General features: G+C 45.2%; 1 protein-coding gene across 1 annotated transcript; it reads right to left on the minus strand.

Annotated features, from left to right (window-relative positions):
- Positions 1-17380: 17380 nt before the first annotated feature.
- LOC118858163 (heat shock 70 kDa protein 6-like) lies at positions 17381-20038 on the minus strand. The gene has a single exon (XM_036768625.1). It carries the CDS (start codon positions 19662-19664, stop codon positions 17730-17732), a length of 1935 nt encoding a protein of 644 aa, XP_036624520.1. The 5' UTR covers positions 19665-20038; the 3' UTR covers positions 17381-17729.
- Between the last annotated feature and the right edge of the window lie 118 nt (positions 20039-20156).

Below are 20156 nucleotides of genomic sequence, written 5' to 3' on the forward strand. Positions count from 1 at the left end.
AGAGAGAGAGAGGGAGAGAGAGAGAGGAGCGAGAAGAGAGAGAGAGAGAGAGACTGGAGGAGGGGATCGGTGGCCAGGGATTCAACTGCCAACAGGTAAATAGCTACAGGAGTATTTAAGGAAGGAAAGAACACTGCAACCTAGGGTGGGATGTTGGACAAGATGCCCATAAGAGTGGGCACATGCGCTGAGCTTGAGGAAATCTGGGGATTCTAAGAGGTAGAGAGAAGAATGGCATGCTCTCCAGGCCTAGGGGACAGCCTGTGCCAATCTCAGTGAGGAGACAGACCATCAAATTTGTGCAGAGAAGGTCCAAGTGGACAGGTTTTTCTGGGTTCTGATGGTGTGGGTAAGGGTGGTTGGATGTACTGGATTGTATTTTTTTCAGTCTGGCTCAAGACAGGCTGGCACCACCAGACAAGTTCTGTTTCACACAAATTCAGATTCCCTGCCCATCTATCACCTGACAAAAGGAAACGTATTTAGTCCCAAAGGAGAAGGCTATTCAGAGCTAGGACAAGGACATTCTGCAAGGATAGAGTCTTGATCTAGTTGAGCTCAGCTCTCCCACTTCGAGGCAATAGCCAGTAGTGGGTTAGATGGAGATAAAGGTGCCCTCCGTTTCCTAGTGTCTGACAACTGCCCCTTCTCTGGCTTGGGTGACAGTCAGTCAGTGTGTTGGCAGCTCTTGCACTGGGAGGGAAGATGACAGATGCCTTGGATCGAGTTTCCAAGACCCCCGTATTAAAGGCTAGGAGAGCACAAATCTCAGGTCACTTTGGAGCCTGAGGAACTGGGAGGATGGTGTTACTTTCTACAGTAACAGGGAAGACAAGAGTAGGGGAGGGTTTGGGGGAAAGGTGAGTTCTATTTTGGACATATTGAGTTTAAGCTGTTTACTGGACATCAAGACAGATGAAAAGACAGAGACAGACTGACTCTCATGGCAGGGGAGGGTATGTGGGAGGGCCACCTTTTGTGCATGGGTCCCCTCTTAGATGCTTCCCCCTGGAGCCTGAAGGGCTGGACTGAAGGGACTGGTCCTGTGAATGAAGAGGTCGGTTGGAGCAGGACGTACTTTTTTCCGTCTTCTCTTAGTGCTCCTTTCACCATTGGCCTGACATCATACATAAAGCTAAAGGCAGCACTCACGCAGACTTCAGGCTGCCTCTTCCTTTGAGCACCTCTTTAGACTAAGTCTCTTCTCTCTGTTGCTCTTAGTTTGCACTCAGCGTTTTCATAGAGAAACATAGGAGCACCCGCACCCTTTCTTGTGAAGCATAGATAGCCTTAGGGTCCATTCTGCGGCCAATCTACAGTGCACTTGCACTCATTACCCCAGATCATCTACAGAGGCATTTGGGGAGTGCAGCAAAGCCAGAGGAGACAGATTGTCTCAGGCACTTTGGGCCAGGGAAGGAGCTGTCAGAGAGTCAATCTGCAAACAGATGAATTAACCATAGGAATGTTTGAAGAGGAAAGAGCATAACAATTAGGCTGCAACCAGATTGTGGTGTGAGAAAAGGCTCCCCATAGCAGGTGGCATGTGCTCAGAGCCTTGATGGAAGCTGGGGCTTTTGAGAGGTAGATGGGATAAACGACTGTGCCGCTGGCCTTGGAGGGGAGGTGGGGGACAGCCTGGGTCAAGTCTCAGGAGATATAGACCATCAGATTTCCGTGCAAAGAAAGCTAAGTAGGCAGGCTGATTTGGAAGATAGAATGTGCTGGATGCTGCAGATGATGGGGGTTTGGTGTGGGGAAAGGGTGTGGGTGCATAGGACACGGTTGCATTTGACCAGGCCTAGTTCACGCTGGTTGATAAATAAGTTCGAGGTTTCACAGGAAATGAGACACTCCATTCCTCACTTCATAAAAGGAAGTTTAGCTCTAAGAGAGGAAGGATATTCATAGCCTGGGAAGGGTATTCAATGAGGATATAGCCATGATCCAGTTGAGCTCAGTTCCATTGCTTCTGGGCAACAGCCCATGATTTTCCCAGTCAAGTCTCTGTCAGTAACTCCCTGCTGCTCAGAAGACTGGGAAGCTCCATGAAGGACCTGGAGCCTTGAGTGTCCTGAGCCACTTCAGTCTCAGCTCTGTCTCAGCTCCTCTTAAGGAAACTAACTCAGAATGAGGAATGGTGTGAAGGGGGAGGTAAATGGAGTAGGGAATGTTGTAGAGATTCCAGCTACTAAGGGAGTCAGATAATGAAGGTTGCGTTACATGTCCAGTTGACCAGTTAGGTTTTTCTACTTGTAAACTGAGACTTAGGAAAGTCCTTAAATTAAAAGAGCCAAGGTCACCCACTGCATCCAGGGCCATGGAGAGTCGTCTTGATTCTTGTCTTGCCAGTAGACTCTGAAGACTCTGGAGGAGAGACTGAGGCTGATGACTTTGTGCCGCTCTGCCTCACTTAAACCCAGTTCACTCACAAGTCAAGACATCATCCTTGTGATCTCATTTGTCCTCTTCAAGAATGAAAGACAACCAGCTAAGGATCTTTGGCAAAGATTTTTCCTCTTAAAATAAAATACAACACTTTTACTGATGCCTTGTAACAAGATATCTGTCCTTCTAGGGTGTGGTGTCCACAAACAAACAATTAACAAATAAACTAATGAACAAGCAAAAATAAAAAATCCCCCTCCTTCTAGAATCTAGAGGTTCCCAAACTTCCATTCAAAAAAAAAATTAGTCAGTGCCCCCACTGGAAAATCTACTTTCTTTAACCCTTTAATGTTTTTTGTTTTTGTTTTTAAATTTTAGTCACCCGAGGCTACTACCATCCCCTTGTATCATTCCAGGGCCCCCAAGGTGGTGGTATGTAAGGCCAATCTGTAAGTGAAAGATCTTTCTGGCCTATAGAATAGGCCTTAGGTGGGGCCAACAAAGGGAGGCCTGATTAGAGGCAGGCCTACACCCTTTCACTCTTTTGCTAAGTAGGCTCTGAGCCCTTAGGGCCCTGAACAGGGTATAAGAGCTCTGAGGTTGCCATTTTTTTTCCTTTGGGGTACACTCATGGAAAGAGTGTTGGTGATGAGACTCTGGGTAGCCGCTGTTAAGGAGCCTCCGGGGGGGGGGCCCCCCCCCCCCCACCTTTGAAAACCCAGATGTTGGTGCTTCTCTGCTAACCATGTATTGTGATTTGGTTAGACAGAAATGTTGATCTGTTTATGTTGCCTCTGTTTGTAATTTCTGTTTGTATTTGCTCTGAAGTTCAAGGTGCTGGCTTTCCCCCCTGAACTAAGTGAATGATATATGTATGTTTAATTAAAGTAAGATTGTTAACCCCTTAAAGTTGCTTTCCTTAGAAAAGCAGATCAAAGGACTTGTGCTAGCAGCCCTCCTGTGTGCTGTTGTTGGTCTTTCACCCCCACAACAGTTGGTAGCAAACATTGTTGTTACATGGTATCACCCACTTTGGGAACCCATAATCTAGATGGAAGCCTTCCAAGGCTAACCAAGGGTCTCAAACAAGCTGATGTATCTGATAAGGTATCTCAGAACATATGCTTTCCTTTTGGTTCCCTTTTTCTGTGCTGTTTAGCAAACAGTGTGAAAGCCTTCCTACAACCAAGCCTCCCTCTAAGAAAGTCCCTCCCCCAATGAGCTCCACTGAGGCCTATTAATGGGCAGGTAAGATCTTACTAACCCATTAACATTACAATGTGTGGTATTCTTTCTCCCTTGTTTGGATAAGAATTCTTCATCTAGCCACAGCTATGAAAAATACCTGATTCCTTTCTCTTCTAATCCCCATCATGGTGTTCCCATTCCCAATGTTAGCTATCAATTTTGAGATGGTCGTTATAAAGTGTAAGGTGTTGGTGACCACCAAGGTCCTTGAACAGGACAGTGACATGGTCATGTTTGTGCTCTTGGAATAACATTTTGGCAAACTATTGAGACTTGCCTGGAGACGAAAGGAGAGACAGCAAACCCAGAAACCAACTGGGAAGTTATTCTAATAGCTAGGGAAGTGGTGATGAGCATCTCAAGTAAGCCGACAGCCCTTCGAGAAGAGGAGAGTAGGAGAGAGGAAGACAAGTGTGAAGGAAGTTGTGGAGATATGGAAGCCAAAATTGGAAGGTAAGTGGATGTGGTATGAGAGGGAGAGGGGAGGGTGGAATATGGGTTGTGAGGTCGAGGGTGGGAAGCAGAGAGACTGGGCAGTGGCTGTGTCCTTCATAGAATTACAATATTTCCTTCCGCCCAAACCTCCACGTCTGATGGAAAAGTGGGAGGAATTGGAGGGAAGATAATGAGTTCCATTTTGTACCTTTTGAATTAGAGATGTAATGAAGATGGAGTGAGGAGTTCAGAGTGAGATTGGGCTCCATATACAGACCTCAGTGATCCACCAAGAGGTATAGTAACTGAACCCATAGAGCTGATGAAAACATGGAGGAGATGGGGAGAATGTAGAGATGGGAGAGAGGAGGAATCAAGAATTCAGGAGGACACCTATGGCCAGGGAATGTAGATCATTGGGTCTGATCAGGAGGAGAGGAAGGAGCAGCTATATAGAGAGGAAGAAGGAACAGCTGGACTGGGGAAATTGAGGGAGAAGAGAGTATCTATAATGAGGGCATGGTGATCAGAGTCCAAACCTGGAGAGATGTCCAGAAGGATAAGGGAGTGAAATTTCTCCTTTCTCCAATTCTGACTAACCTGGTTGTGAGTAGTTTCATTTGAAGGGTCAGCTGGAAAGGCACTTTGCAAGGGGTTGATAAGTGAGTTGGAGGAAAGAAAGTGGAAAGAAGTCGAGTGAAGGGCTTTTTCCAGGAGTATCATTGCAGAAGGGAAGAATAAGGGAGGAAGTCAGAGGATAGGTAGCTTCCATTGTGAACTCCTGTTGCTCACTATGTGCTAGTTGGTCCCCGTACCACCTGGTGAGCCTGTCCCTGTGAGATTTTAGAGAGAAAGGCAGACACTCATCTTCTTCAGTCACTCACTGACACAGGGATGGTCCACGTGCAGGGGCCACTCTTCCATCCCCTAACCTCCCTCTAAGGGCTGATGAAGGTGGTGGTGGGAGCTGTCTGAGGCTCAGACCCAGGTCCAAGGTGGAAAAGATTGAAAATCCTCTACTGACTTAGGTGGGAGAGGCAGCGTCTTTTCTTAATCAAACCAGGTGGAGCAATTCCAGGCTGGAGATGCCCATTCCCTCCATAGGAAGGAAATGTGGGAACCCATGTTCAAATACATACATGGGTTACATCTACAATAAAACAAATACTCTCTTTGTTCTTTGAGTGTTCTAGGAGGAGGAGGCCTGAGGAGCTCCAGCAGGGAGGGTCTAGGAGGATTCTTTAGAGGTTCTCCAATGACATAGAGTATCTCTCCTTTGAGTACCTACCTTTTGAAAGTAGGGGCCTTACACCCAGAGGACTTTAAGTGAAGTAGAGAGGGTCTGTCTAACTCTGGGTGAAGGCGAGCTGAGGCCCTACTGTCTACCGTGCATTAACTGGCAACTTCAGGTAGGCCCTGCCACGACCATACCTCATTCTCAAGGTCCCATAACGAGGACAGCTCCTGACCGTGAAAGTTTAGGGGTAGGTGCTCAAGCCCTTTTGAGAACACAGTTCTCAAAAGAAGAATAGCAAACTCTATTAATAACCAAATGTTTCAAGTCACTAGTTTTCATGGGAATAGAAAGGCAAACAACTGAGCCGACTGGAATGGATGAAGAAAGAGAGGTTCAGAATTCTATCTAGGGTGACACTTAACTTCCTGGTGACTGCAGAAACCTGCCATGTAACAAAGAACTGCAATTAAACAGGACAACTGGCACATTGGCTGAGTCTGACAAATTTCTTTTCCTAAGAGGAAAAAGAAGAGGGAGAAGTAGACGGAGAAGGAAAGAGAAGAAGAGGAAGAGGGAGGCCGAGGAATTTATGAACTGGGAGAAAACCGAGGGATGATGGGCATTCATCAGCAAAGAAGAGGAAGGAACCGTCATAGGCAGAGGAAAGTTAGAAGCCAGAAAGAGAAAAAGATGAAGATAGATAAGACAGAAGGGAGTATCATTAGGTCATAAAAATCAGGAGGTAGAAATTACCTCAAGTTAATAAGTTTATTGATTGTCACATGCAGTTGCCAGAATGCTACTGGAACTTCAAACTAGGGCTAAGCCCATAGGCATATTGCTCAGTTCCAAGCCTGGAACAGGAGGGCAGGGAGCAGATTTTGCCAAAGAACACACTACTTTGGGAGCACTGAAAGCTTGCAGATTTCCAGTCTGAGGTTCTGCTTCTGGGAGCCAAGATGGAGGAGTAAGAAGTAAGGGTTTTCAGAATTTCTAATTTGGTATTTAGGTCAGGATATTTAATTTGTTCTTTTTCTAGGTTTTTTTTTTTTTAGTTGCATGTCCAAATTCATTGATCTCTTCTTTCTCTATTTTATTCACGTAAGCATTTAGAGATATAAAACTTCCCTCAAGAACTGCTACCGCTGCAATCCCATAAGTTTTGGTATGTTGTCCCATTATTGTCGTTCTCTTGGAGGAAGTTATTGATTGTTTCTATGATTTGTTGTTTGACCCATTCATTCTTTAGCATTAGATTATTAGTTTCCAATTAAATTTTAGTCTGTCTTTCCATGGCCCTTTATTACATGTAATTTTATTGCATCATGATCTGAAAAGGAGGCATTTAATATTTCTGCCTCTCTGCATTGGATTATGAAGTTTTTAATGCCCCAATACATGGTCAATTTTTGTGTAGGCGCCATGTACCACTGAGAAAAAGGTATATTCCTTTCTGTCCCCATTCAATTATCTCTAGAGGTCAACCATATCTAACTTTGCTGGACTTCTATTCATCTCCTTTACTTCTCTCTTGTTTATTTTGTGGCTAGATTTATCTAGTTCTGAGAGGGGAAGGTTGAGGTCCCCCACTAGTATAGTTTTGTTATCTATTTCTTCCTGCAACTCCCTTAACTTTTCCTCTAAGAATCTGTATGCCATACCAGTTGGCACATATATGTTTAGTGTTGATATTACTTCATTGTCGATGATACCTTTCAGCAGGATGTAGTTTCCTTCCTTATCTCTTTTAATTAGATCTTCTTCTTCTTCTTCTACTTTACTTTGTTAGAAGGGGAGCAGCAAGGAATATATTTGGAACTGAAGATGATATAAAAACAAATGATACCAACAAACATTTTTAAAAAATGGATTAGCCTCAGAAAAATTGTACAGTCTGTACTTTAGAGATCACTGTACGACAGAATGCATTCTACAGAGCCATCCTAAGGGTATCCCTCTCTCTTCCATAGAATTTCCCAGACACATGTGCAGCTAGCTAGAGTTTCCACCTGTTGCTCTGGGAATATTACTTCTGGAAAGAGTGTCAGTTGACTCTTTTACAGCTCCACTCATCACCCATGTGACTTTTCAAACCAAAATATCCTTCTTTGACCACTATTGGCCTATGTGTGTTGTCTTCTACTAGACTGTGAGCTCTCTGAGAATACACTGTTGTTGGTTTTTTTCCCCAAGCCAGAGGTTAGGCTCCTCCCACTGACAACACTTTGGTAGAAGGCTCAGTCAAAAGCAACCCCATGACAATGGAGCCCTGAAGGCCAGAACCAAGAGAAAGGCCACAGAGAGAGTCCTACAAGGGGGTGAGACAGCAGAAAAAGGCTGCAGCAGAGGAGCCTCCCAGAGGCTTGGAAAGAGCAGGTAACCCAGCCCAGTCCAGCCCAGCAAGCCAGAAGCCTGGGCCAGAATTACAGCAGGAGACCGAGCCAGGAAATCCCTGTAGAGGGTAGGGCTTGGTCCTGTCCAGGGGTCGGGGGAACCTTTGGCCTCCTGGCCACATGTAACCCACCCCTGGTCTTGTACTTCCCACTCAGAAGCAGGCAGGATTCACCCACCCCATCCAGGAGTGCTGGACCAGGTGTAGCCCCTCTCCCTTAGTCCTAGACATTGAGGTTGCTGTTATGAGCAGACCAAAGAGATACTGAAAACTATGTAAAAAGATCTTGGAGTGAGAAACACGCAAGGGGTACACCTAGAGGAAGAGAGTAACCGATTAACAACTCCAAATAGAGAAGGGTAAAGAGGTGGGGGAGAAAGGGCAATGTCTTAACCACAAGGATTATGGGAGTACCTAGCAAAATGAAACAAGACCTACAAAATGGGAGGTGAGAATGGCAAGAAGTGAGACCTTCAAACAGATCCTTGGAAATCTTACCCAAGAATCGAATGCCCTAAAAATCTGATTGAGTCAAACAAAAAACAACTCAAGAAGACAACAAGAAATAGTAAAACAAAATAAAAAGGTTGAAAAACAAAAGAAGTAAGAAATATAATATTGAAAACAACTGGCCTGAAAATTGGCCAAGGAGAGACAATTTAAGAATTATTGTACTATCTGAAAATCCTAACAGCAACAATAACAAAAAGCTTGGAAGCTTGGAAACTGTATTTTAAGAAACCATAAATAAAACCTGCCCAGAACTCATAGAACCAAAGGGCAAAGTGAAAATGGAAAGAATCCAACTGTAATAGGACTAGAGTATCCCTCACTTCCTCACAACAGGCATTAGGTTTTTTCCTAAAATCATCATTGGGAAATCTCATTATCTTGAAATATTGAGTCAGAACCCTCTGCCCTTGTGATTGGACCCTCTGACAAGAGGGCAGAGCCGGGACTCTGTTTAAGTAAGAGAGCCAGCATAATCTTCTCCTCATTTCCCAACAGTTACACTGCTTTTGGACTTCATCATACCCTGAGCCAGGGATCTTCTCCTCCCCACACACCCCCTTTTGAACTTTTTTTTGTCAGTTGTCTTCCCCCATTAGATGGTAAGCTCACTGAGGTCAGGGACTGTCTTTTTATTTGTATTCGTATCCCCAGGACTTAGCACAGTGCCTGGCACATAGTAAACACTTAGTAAATATTTACTGGCAATGAACTAAAAGGCTAAAAAAAATACTAAAAAGACAAAGCTATCTCTAGCACCTGATTGAACCCTGCCTTCCTTGATGCAGCTTCCTGGTCACCTAAGCGTATAAAAAGTGCCACTCACATGGAGTCAGTGCCCCTTCACCTTGGGGATGTCTGAAGACCACATACTTTGCCCTGCTAACCAAACAAATTTCTGTATGGAGATGGGGGGGTGCGGGTGGGGGGGGATGCGGGGCACATCCTTGGAAACTGATTTCCACTGTGTCCTTATTACATATACTTGCTATGTTAGGGTTAACAAGCCTCTGTTAAGTGTTCACTGACTTTCCAGTGCCTCACTTCATCCCTAATCGAACCTCAACTAAGAGGGCATTGTATTCAGGCTCATTCTCAACACCACTTGCTTATGTCTCAAAAAAAACAAAAGGCCCTCAAAATGAAAATTCTCAGGAACTCAGGAGTCAAAATTCAGAGCTCCGAGGTCAAAGAGAAAATCCTACAATCGACTGGAAAGGAAAGAGTCACAGCTGGGATCAAAAAGTCTTAGTAAGCAGCACCACAAATAAGACGAAACCTTAGAATATGATATTCCAAAAGGCAAAACCAAGAGTATCTTATCTGACAAAGTAAATATAATGCTGGGGCGGGGGTTGGGAGCAGCAAATGAGCCCTTACTAAAATAGAGAATCTCTGGTCATTCCAGATGAAAAGGCTAGAGCTGAGTAGACATTTTGAAATGGAAACAGGAGGCAAGAGAAAAAGTAAACATATATGTTCATTTGGAAGGGATGACTACGTAGTGATGAATTGTTTGTATGCTAATAGGAGGACAGGAAAAAAATACTTTCTCAAAACCTTACTATATCATCAAGCATCAGAGAGAAAGTTAAATCTGACAGACAGAGGAGGCCTTGGGGATGGTTTCATTATGTTTTAATGGTCTCAGGAGAAGACAGTAATTGAAATGTTAGGAGATTATACGGGGGAAGAAAAGAGGAGGAAGGTGAGGCAAATAACTCTCATATGGTGTTTTTTGTTGTTCAGTTGTATCCAACCCTTTGTGACCCATTTAGGGTTTTCTTGACAAAGATATTGGAGTGGTTTGCCATTTCCTTTCCCAGATTATTTACAGATGAGGAAACTGAGGCAAACAGGGTGAAGTGACTTGCCCAGGGTCACACAGCTAATAAGTGTTTGAGGCTGGATCTGAACCCAAGCCTTCCTGATTCCAGGCCCAGAACACTATCCAGTGAACCACCTAGTTGCCCCGTCATATAAAGAGATGTAGAAAGTGACCTATATTTGGTGACCTATATTTAAACCTGAAGGAAGGGGTAGAGGAAATGGGTATCTCATGAAGCTCAATTTCATTTGAACAAGACAAAGGAAGACTGAATGGAACTACACCCATACCCATACCCACCCACCAACACACTTGCACAAAGATGGTGATATGGAAATACGTTAAATGTAAAATGGAAATGGGAGAAGCCTGGGACTGGAGAGTGGGAGAAAGGGGTTAAAGAGGGAAATAAGGGAATAGTCATAAGCATAAGAAAGTACAGTGTCCAAAGAGGAAAATAAAAGGGGGAAGGAGACAAAAAAAAAGAGCAGAAACCTAGGATCAAGGGTGGGGCAAAGGGAACACAGGATCTGCCATAGAGGGGAAACAGGCCACTTCATTTACAGATCACAAGTAGCAGGCAAACGTCCTCTCTTTTACCATCTTTTTATTCATCAAGGGGGGGTTGGGAACAAAGAGAGGGAAAAGTACAAGAGGATGGGATGGAGAGAAATACAGCTCTAACCATCATAACCATTGTCATGAAGGGAATGAATTCACCCTCAGAATGGAATAGGATAGTAGAATGGGTCAGCAAGCAGAATTTAACAATACATCATGTACAAAAAACATTTAAAACTCAAAGACATACATAGAGCTAAAATGAGAGGCTAGAGCAAAAATCATTATGCTTCAGCTGAACTCAAAAAAGCAGGGATAGTAATCATGATTTCTAATAAGGTTACAACAATTGTGGACATGACAAAAAATAAACAGGTAACCTAAAGTATGCTTAAAGGTATCATATACAATGACTCAATATAAATATATACGCACATGTATTTATATATAATATAGCATCTAAATATTTAAAGGAAAAAATCCAATTGCAGAAGAAATAAGCCAAAAAACTTAATTTACCCCTTTCACACCCTGATGAATCAAACCAGAAGAAAAACAAAAAACTAGTGAAGGACATGAATAGAACTCCAGAAAAAAAAAAGGTGCTAGTTCTTGGCAGTTATTTGGAAGGAATAAAAAGGAATTTATACACCTCTGAGATATACATGGCAATTTTTACAAAAATTGACCATGTATTAGAAATAAAAATCTCTCCCCTAAATGTGGAAAAGCAGAAATATTAAACACATCATTTACTTATCACAATGTAATAGAAAGTATATTCAATAAAAGGCCCTTAAAGAAGAATTAAAAAGCAATTGGTGACTAAGCATAATTCAAAGAACAATTAAAAAAGCAATAGAAAATTTCATCAAAGAAAATGACAATATGAGCAAACATACAAAAACTTAAGGAATGCAGCTAAAGCACTGTTTGGAGAAAAAAGAAAGGAAAAAAAAAAAACCAAATCAAAGCATTGGGCATGCTAGGGAAAAAGAAATGTGAACAATAACAAATAAAAACTATCCAATCAAATATCAAAGTAGAAATCCTGAAAATTAAAGAAGAGAGTAATAAAAATTAAAGGAAAAGACTATAAAACTGAGAGCAGTTTTTTCAAAAAGTTAATAAAATAGCTAAATAGTTAGCTAATTATAATTTTTCAAAAGAGACAGGAAAGCCAAATTTTATCAATAAAGAAAGAGAACTAAAAATCTGAGGAAATTATCAGAAAATTGTTTGCCCAATTACGCTTTCAGAAAACTGGTGATTTAGAGGATGGATGAATAGTTACAGAAATATAAAATGCTTAGATTAATAGACTAAGAAATACACTACTTAAGTAACCCAACACTGAAGAGAGAAATTGAACAAGCAATAAATGAATTCCCAAAGTAAAAAATTCCATTCTCAGATGGGATTATAAGATGAATTTTATCAAACATTCAAAGAACAACTAATTCTAATATTATATAAACTATTTACAATAATAAGACAGGAAAAATTTCTCCCTATCCTTATGTTACAAATATGATTTGGATTAATAAATCAAAGAGGGGGGAAAAAAACCCAGACCAATATCCCTAATAAACATTGATACAAACAGTTAAAATGGAATATCAGTAAGTAAACTACCAAAAAAAAATTAGAGAAATGTGTACACTATTACCGGACAGTATTTTTACTAGGCATGCAGGGTTGGTTCAAAATGTGGAAGACTATGAATATGATGAATTATATAAATAATCTAACTGATAAAAAGCATATCTTATTAATAGATGCTGAAAAATACTTTTGACAATAACCAGCACCCATTACTATTTAAAACTCTAGAAGGAATAAGAACAAACAAACCTTTCCTTAATATAATAAATATCTATCTCAATCTAAGAGCAAACATTATATATAGTGGAGAAAAAGTCAGAGACCATTCCAATAAAATCAGAGGTGAAGCAAGGATTCCCATTATCATCATTACCTCTTAATGTCGTGCTGGGAATACTAGCGGTAGCAATAAGAAAAGAAAGAGAAATCAAGGGCATAAGAATAGACAAAGTGGAAACAAAACTATATAATGATTTACTTTGAAAATGCTAAAAAGTTGACCAAAAGTTAATGAAGCAATTCAGCAAAGTTGCATGATATAAAATAAATCCACATAAATCTGCACTCCTGGATGTCATTTTAAAAATTAAGCAAAAAGGGAGAGAAAGAATAATTCCATTCAAAATAACTACAAAAGCTATAAAATATGTTGAACTTTGTGTACCAAGAGGCACCTAAAAACTATATGAATCTAACTATAATTTATTTTTTACAAAAATACAAACCTGAATATTTGTAAAAACATTAATTGCTCATGGATAGGTCAAGCCAACATAACAAAGATGACAATATTACTTAAATTAACTTACTTATTAAGTGCTGTGCCAGTCAAGCTGCCAAAGGAATATTTTAAAGAGCTAGACAAATAATGACAGAATTCAAATGGAGGGGGAAAAAGGCCCAAAATCTCAAGGATAATAATGACAAAAACAAGTGAGAAGGAAGGAGATCTTGCTGTAAGTGTTTTTCAGTCATGTCCAAATCCCCATGACTATACTGAGATTGTCTTGGCAAAGACACTGGAGTGGTTTGCCATTTCCTTCTCCAGCTCATTTTCGAGATGAAGAAACTGAGGCAAAGAGGGTTAAGAGATTTGCCTAGAGTCACACAGCTGGTAAGTGTTTGAGGCCTGATTTAAACTCAGGTCTTCCTGACTCTAGACCCTGGCACTCTATCTACTTTGCCACCTAGCTGCCCCTATCAGTACATACCAGATCTCAAATTGTACGGCAAAGCAGTAATCATTCCAATGATTTGGTACTAGTTAAAAAGAGAGAGGTTGATCAGTGATACAGATTAAGGTACACAACACACAGAAGCAAACAAACACAATAGCACAGTGTTCAATAAACGCAAGGAAGGGGGGCAGGGAGGGCTCACTATTTGACAAAAAAACCCCTGGGAAACCTATACAGAAATTAAGTTTAGACTAATTCCCTGATGCATGACACAGATATGAAAAGTCACATCATAAAGAAATAAGAGGAGCAAGTAAGAGATCACCTTTCAGATCTATGTATAGGGAAGAGTCCATGACTAAACAAATGATAGAGAGGATCCTCCTAAAAAGAAGACTAGAATTTGTGATTTTGATTATATGAAATTTAAATCTTTTTTTGTTCAAACAAATGGTGAAATTGAAAATCTGCCTTCTGACTTCATCATCCCACTGAACTTGCTCTCTCTAAAGTCACTAATAATCTCTTAATCACCAAATCTAATAGCCTCATCTTAAACCCTCATTTTTTCTTTACCGTTTTGCAGTATGTCGCCATCGATTACCATCTTCTCTTTGATACCCCATTCTCTCTGGGTTTTGATGACATTGCTCTCTCTTGCTTCTTTGACTTCTCTGAGCATTGTGCTGGACTTCATCCAGATCACATCCACTAACCATGGGTGACCCTCAAGGCTCTATTCTGGAACCTCTTCTCTTCTCCTTGTGTACCATTTACTTAACAATCTTGCCATTTTCCATGGGTTCCACTGTCATCTCTATGATGATGATTCACAGGTCTCCTTAATCAGCCCCAACTTCTCTCCAGACCTCCGGCCTCTCATCTCCGACTGACTATGAACATCCAGAACTGTATGTCCTGTGGACCATCTAAATTCAACACGTCCAAAACTGGTTATCTTTCCCCTCAAAGCCTCCCCTTTCCTAATCTCTTTATTACCCTGGAGGGCACCACACTCTCAGTCATGAAGAAATCTCTCATTGTCTCCATATTCAATCAACTGCCAAGTTATGTTCATTCCAACTTCCTGACTCCTCTTGTATACAACCCCTCTTCTCTCCTCTGACATTGCCATGTATCTCCTAGTGCAGGCCCTCATCTCCTCGTGCCTGTAATATTGCAATAGCCTGCTGATTGGTCACCCTGCTCTGTGTCTTCACACTCCAATTCATCCTCCACCTAACTATTCAACTGACCTTTCTGAAGCTTAATTCTAACCATGTCACCGCCCTGTTCAATCAACATCTGTTGTCTCCAAGGTCAAATATAAAATTGTCTGTTTGACTTTTAAAGCCTTTCATAACCTGACCCCTCCTGCCTTTCCAATCTTCTTAAACCTCACACCCTCACACCCATTTTTGATCCAGTGAGGCATTTTTCCTGGCTGTTCTCCAGGCCTGCAACTCTCTCCCTCCTTATCTCTGTCCCCTGGCTTCTCAGGCTTCCCAGGCTTCCTTCAAGTAGGAGTTAAAATCAATCAATCAATCCCCACCCAATTCCTCTTTAATCTTAATGCTTTCCCTCTGAGATTGGAATATCTCCAATTGACCCAGTATATCTCTTGTTTAGACTTAGTCGTTTGCATATAATCTCCTCCGTTAGACTGTGAGCTCCTGGGAAGCTGACATGGCTGAGGAAGCTGGCATGCAGTAGACATTTAACAAATGTTTGTGGATTTGAATCAACCCAGCAAGCATTAATTAATCAGCAAGGCCCGCTGGGGTGGGTGGAGAGTACTTTACAGTTTGACCACCAGGTGGCAACATTGTCAAACGACCGTTTCAGCTGGTTTTGTCAGAGGGTACTCAATATGTTTGAATGGGAAAGGAATTACTGGATGGGAGGAGGGCAAATGCTCCAATTTTCAAAAGGGGGAAAGGGAACAGGGTCTGCAAACTGTATGCCAGTCAGTCTCACTCCTCCTTCTAGAAAAATTCTGGAATGGGATAGAAAAGGGAAGTAGTGATTACAAAGAACCAGCATGACTTCATCCAGGATAGATTATGCCAGACTAACCTCGTTTCCTTGTTTGTCATAAGGGAACTTTATGGATTTTGCATACCATCTTATTTCACATAGGTTAAGGGAGATAAAATAACAAATATGCATTGTGTGAATATAGCCAATCAAGAATCATTCTGTATGTATGTGTGTATGTATGTATGTGAGTATGTATATATGTATGCATGTATGTATGTGTACGTATGTATAGGTGTATAATGACCATGGGAGGAGGGCTAAGATAGGCAGTCTACAGTTACAGCATGGGCCATCAATATCCACCTACTTTTCCCACTTTATTGGGGAAAGCTCCTAGACACTTTATAATGGGTTAGTTGGACAAGACTGAAAATCAACTGAACAACAACAGAGCTTAAGAGACAGGACGCATTTCTGACCATCCCTCCCCAGACAGATGCCAGCAGGGAAGGTCTGAAAGCTTAAAGAAGAGCTCATGATAGATGGGGACAGGGCAGTAATTACTAGGGCCTCAGTCCAAATTTTCCTCCAAATCACATTCTCTGGTCCCTGGAAAAGGAGAAATCATGCATTTTGGCCCACAGTAAATGCTAAGAAAGAGAGTTATGTTGTCATCTTTCTTAGGTTAGTGAGGGCTGCAGGGCTAGGATCATCAGAGATCTGAGCTAGTACAGCACCCACGGCACCTGAGATGGGATGGAGATTCAAAGGTGTCAAACAACCATCTGTCTCTACTCTGGCAAAAGTTTTCTCTAGGTCTGCACCAATCTCCTCACTGAGCTGTGAGGGTGTATGGTTCCCAGTCACGACATTTTCTGAGACTATACCTGGCTGCTTTGATCCTGGTTAGTGGAAGTAGGGTAGGATGGATGTTTTCCAAATCCCCTCTCTGCTGCCAGGCTCACAATTCCTACAGAGCCAGAGAACAGATTCTGCCTTATGGCAGGTTACCCAGGCAGGCATAGACCCACTTGCTAATGCCTCAGCCTCCGCTTTACTTGCACTAAGCCATTCAGTTAGGAACAGCTGGAAAAGGAGGTTCACAGTTCCTTTGTCCCCACTTACTCCTCACTTCTCTCTTGGGGAAGCTGCAAGAAAGTCCATCCAGCGAAACAGAAAAGCCTTTTCCCAGGCTGCCTTCCCCACCCACCACCCCACCCCACCCCACCCCTTGCCTGGAAGGCACTCCTCCTCCTCTCCAAGCCCTAGGTTCCCTCAGAGCTCAGCTCAGATGCCACCTCATCCATGCAGCCTTTCCTGATCCCCTGGCTTTGAGGGCCTCCCTGAACCAGAAAATCATGTATTTTGTACTGAATTATTTTGTGGCTATTTACTTGTGTACATGTTGTCTCCCCCTAAGGAACGCATGCACTTTGGGGCTTGGGGCCTATCATTTTTGTCTTTACATCCAGAAGACCCAGCACAGTGCCCGGCACATGGTGGACATTCAATGAATGCTGGCTGATCGATCCGTCCATTGATTAAGTGACAACTGCCTGCCCCAGTAAGTACCACAGATCCAGGGCACCTGAGCCAACAAAGGCCAAGGCTGGAGAGCAGCTTTCTGTCTCTTCTAAACAGGAGCAAAGAAGGTGCCTAAGCGTCCAGGTGGCCTTCCTGCTTTCCAAAGCAGGGAGTGCATAGGGATTCTCTGCTCTTGTTCCTGCCTTCGCTCATTGGTTTGTGCCTGGCTTTGCCCAGCATCACCGACCTGTGCCAGTCACAAAGCCAGGGGATTGGTTCATATGACAGTGTGGCATTGGACAGATTCTTTAGTGTTTTCTACACACAACTAAGCTGTCTGTGCAAAGGGCTGCTTAAGGAAACCTGCTCCTTGTCGACATGCAGGGAAAAGCACTTTGCAGAGGAGGGGACACTCTAAGGGCTCAGTCATCCCAGACCCCTAACCCTCTTGACTTACTGGATTGCAAAGAGAGACAAACTTTGGAGTTGCTGTTTATTTTCCACCCTTTATTCCAAGACCATTTTTCTGTACAGAAACAACAGAACTATTTCACAGAAGAAGCCATATAAAATACATGTAACATAATACATCCATAAGTACAAGGGTAGGAAGACCTGTACAGGCCATGCTTGTTCCGGGAAGAAGGGGAAGGTGAAGGGAGAAAAGTCAAATGAGGAGGGCTCATTTCCAGAAGCAGCTGAGAACGGGAGTCCCCACTAAAGCATCTGGGGCAAAGGCCTAAGAGGCCCGAAGGGAAAGGACCAAAGTCCGGAGGAATAAGCAGCATTGAGAGAAAAGGCCTCAGAGGCCGAGCCCCAAGGTCCCCAGCTGGGAGGTGTGACTCAATCCACCTCTTCAATGGTGGGTCCGGGGGTGGGGTTGGTCTGCCGGGCCTGGGCCCCACAGCTGCTCCCCGAAGCAGGTGCCCCGGGTGCCCGGTAGAGCTGGGCAATGATGGGATGGCACAGGCGTTCCAACTCCTTCTTCTGATGTTCGTACTCCTCCTTGTCGGCCAGTTGGTTGCCCTCCAACCAGGAGAGGACCTCCTGGCACTTCTGCAGCACCTTCCTCCTGTCTTCTTCCTCGATCTTGTCCCGAAGGCCGTCCTCTTGCACGGTGCTCTCGAGGTGGAAGACGTAGGCCTCGAGGGAGTTCTTAGCAGCTACCCTCTCCCGCTGAGCCTCGTCCTCGGCCTTGTACCTCTCGGCCTCCTGCACCATCCTCTCCACCTCCTCCCTGCTGAGCCGGCCCTTGTCGTTGGTGATGGTGATCCTGTTGGCTTTGCCCGTGCTCTTGTCCGTGGCTGAGACGTTCAAGATGCCGTTGGCGTCGACGTCAAAGGTGACCTCGACCTGGGGCACCCCCCGCGGCGCAGGGGGGATGCCCGACAGCTCGAAGCGTCCCAGCAGGTTGTTGTCCCGGGTCATGGCCCGCTCCCCCTCGTACACTTGGATCAGGACGCCCGGCTGGTTGTCCGAGTAGGTGGTGAAGGTCTGCGTCTGCTTGGTGGGGATGGTGGAGTTTCGCTTGATCAGGGTGGTCATCACCCCGCCCGCCGTCTCCAGGCCCAGGGACAGGGGAGCCACGTCGAGCAGAAGCAGGTCTTGCACCTTCGCGGACTTGTCCCCCATCAACACGGCCGCCTGCACCGCCGCCCCGTAGGCCACGGCTTCGTCGGGGTTGATGCTCTTGTTCAGCTCCTTGCCGTGGAAGAAGTCCTGCAGCAGCTTCTGCACCTTGGGGATGCGGGTGGAGCCCCCCACCAGCACGACGTCGTGGATCTGGCCCTTGTCCATCTTGGCGTCCCGCAGGGCCTTTTCCACGGGCTCCAGGGTTCCCCGGAAGAGGTCGGAGCACAGTTCCTCGAAGCGGGCCCGGGTGATGGTCGTGTAGAAGTCCACCCCCTCATAGAGGGAATCGATCTCCAGGTTGGCCTGGGTGCTGGAGGACAGCGTGCGCTTGGCGCGCTCACAGGCTGTCCGCAGCCTCCTCAGGGCCCGCTTGCTCTGACTCAGGTCCTTCCTGTGTTTGCGCTGGAACTCTTGCACAAAGTGGCTCACCAGCCGGTTGTCAAAGTCCTCCCCGCCCAGGTGGGTGTCCCCGGCAGTGGCCTTCACCTCAAAGACGCCACCGTCGATGGTGAGGATGGACACGTCGAAGGTGCCGCCCCCCAGGTCGAAGATGAGCACGTTGCGCTCCCCCTTGCTCGACCTGTCCAGCCCGTAGGCGATGGCCGCCGCCGTGGGCTCGTTGATGATCCTCAGCACGTTGAGCCCCGCGATGGCCCCCGCGTCTTTGGTGGCCTGGCGCTGCGAGTCGTTGAAGTAGGCTGGCACGGTGATGACCGCGTTGCTCACCGGGTGCCCCAGGTAGGCCTCCGCCGTCTCCTTCATCTTGCTCAGCACCATGGAGGAGATCTCCTCCGGGTAGAAGGCCTTGCTCTCGCCTTTGTAGGACACCCGCACCTTGGGCTTCCCGCCCTCACTCACCACCTGGAAGGGCCAGTGTTTCACGTCCGCCTGCACCACCTCGTCGGAGAACTTGCGCCCGATCAGCCGCTTGGCGTCAAAGACGGTGTTCTGCGGGTTCATGGCCACCTGGTTTTTGGCCGCATCGCCCACCAGCCGCTCGCTCTCCGTGAAGGCCACGTAGCTCGGCGTGGTGCGGTTGCCCTGGTCGTTGGCGATGATCTCCACCCTGCCGTGCTGGAACACGCCCACGCACGAATAGGTCGTGCCCAGGTCGATGCCGATAGCCGTTCCCTGGGGGGTACCCATGGCTCAGGGACACCCGCCCTCCTTCTCTCCGGCACTGGACGGGGACGAGCTGCCTCTGCGGGGCTCTGCGCGGCTCCTGGCACAGCCGCCGGATACCAAGAAGTGCTGGGCTCACACACGGCGGGAGGGTTCCCCCGACTCTGGTCCTCCTGGTTCTCGGTGTCTCTGTTCACTGACGGAAGGACGGACGCTGCTGCTGGTGCCGCTGCTGGAGGGAGTGGGTCCTGGATCTCGGGCGGGCCTGCAGCTGGGTTTCGGATCCTGCTACTCTCTGCGCTTTCTCTCAGCTGGGATGGGTGTGTTGGGCTCTGCTCGGGGCCGGCCTCTTTATCCTGTGGCCCGGGACCCGCCTCCTCTCTCCGCCTCCGCCCGCGAACTTTCGGGCACCTTCTCGGGGAGTCCGGAAGCCCCGGAGAAAGGCTCTGGAGGAGCCCGCCCCTCCGCCCGACAGAGACCAATGGGAAGCAGGGACTCGGCTCCTCCGGAACCTTC

The sequence above is a fragment of the Trichosurus vulpecula genome, chromosome 7, assembly GCF_011100635.1.
Source record: "Trichosurus vulpecula isolate mTriVul1 chromosome 7, mTriVul1.pri, whole genome shotgun sequence".
Classification (NCBI taxonomy): Eukaryota; Metazoa; Chordata; class Mammalia; order Diprotodontia; family Phalangeridae; genus Trichosurus; species Trichosurus vulpecula.

What these genes read in the sequence shown, in the direction of transcription:
- LOC118858163 (XM_036768625.1), bottom strand. Translation starts at nt 19,664, where the DNA reads ATGGGTACCCCCCAGGGAACGGCTATCGGCATCGACCTGGGCACGACC.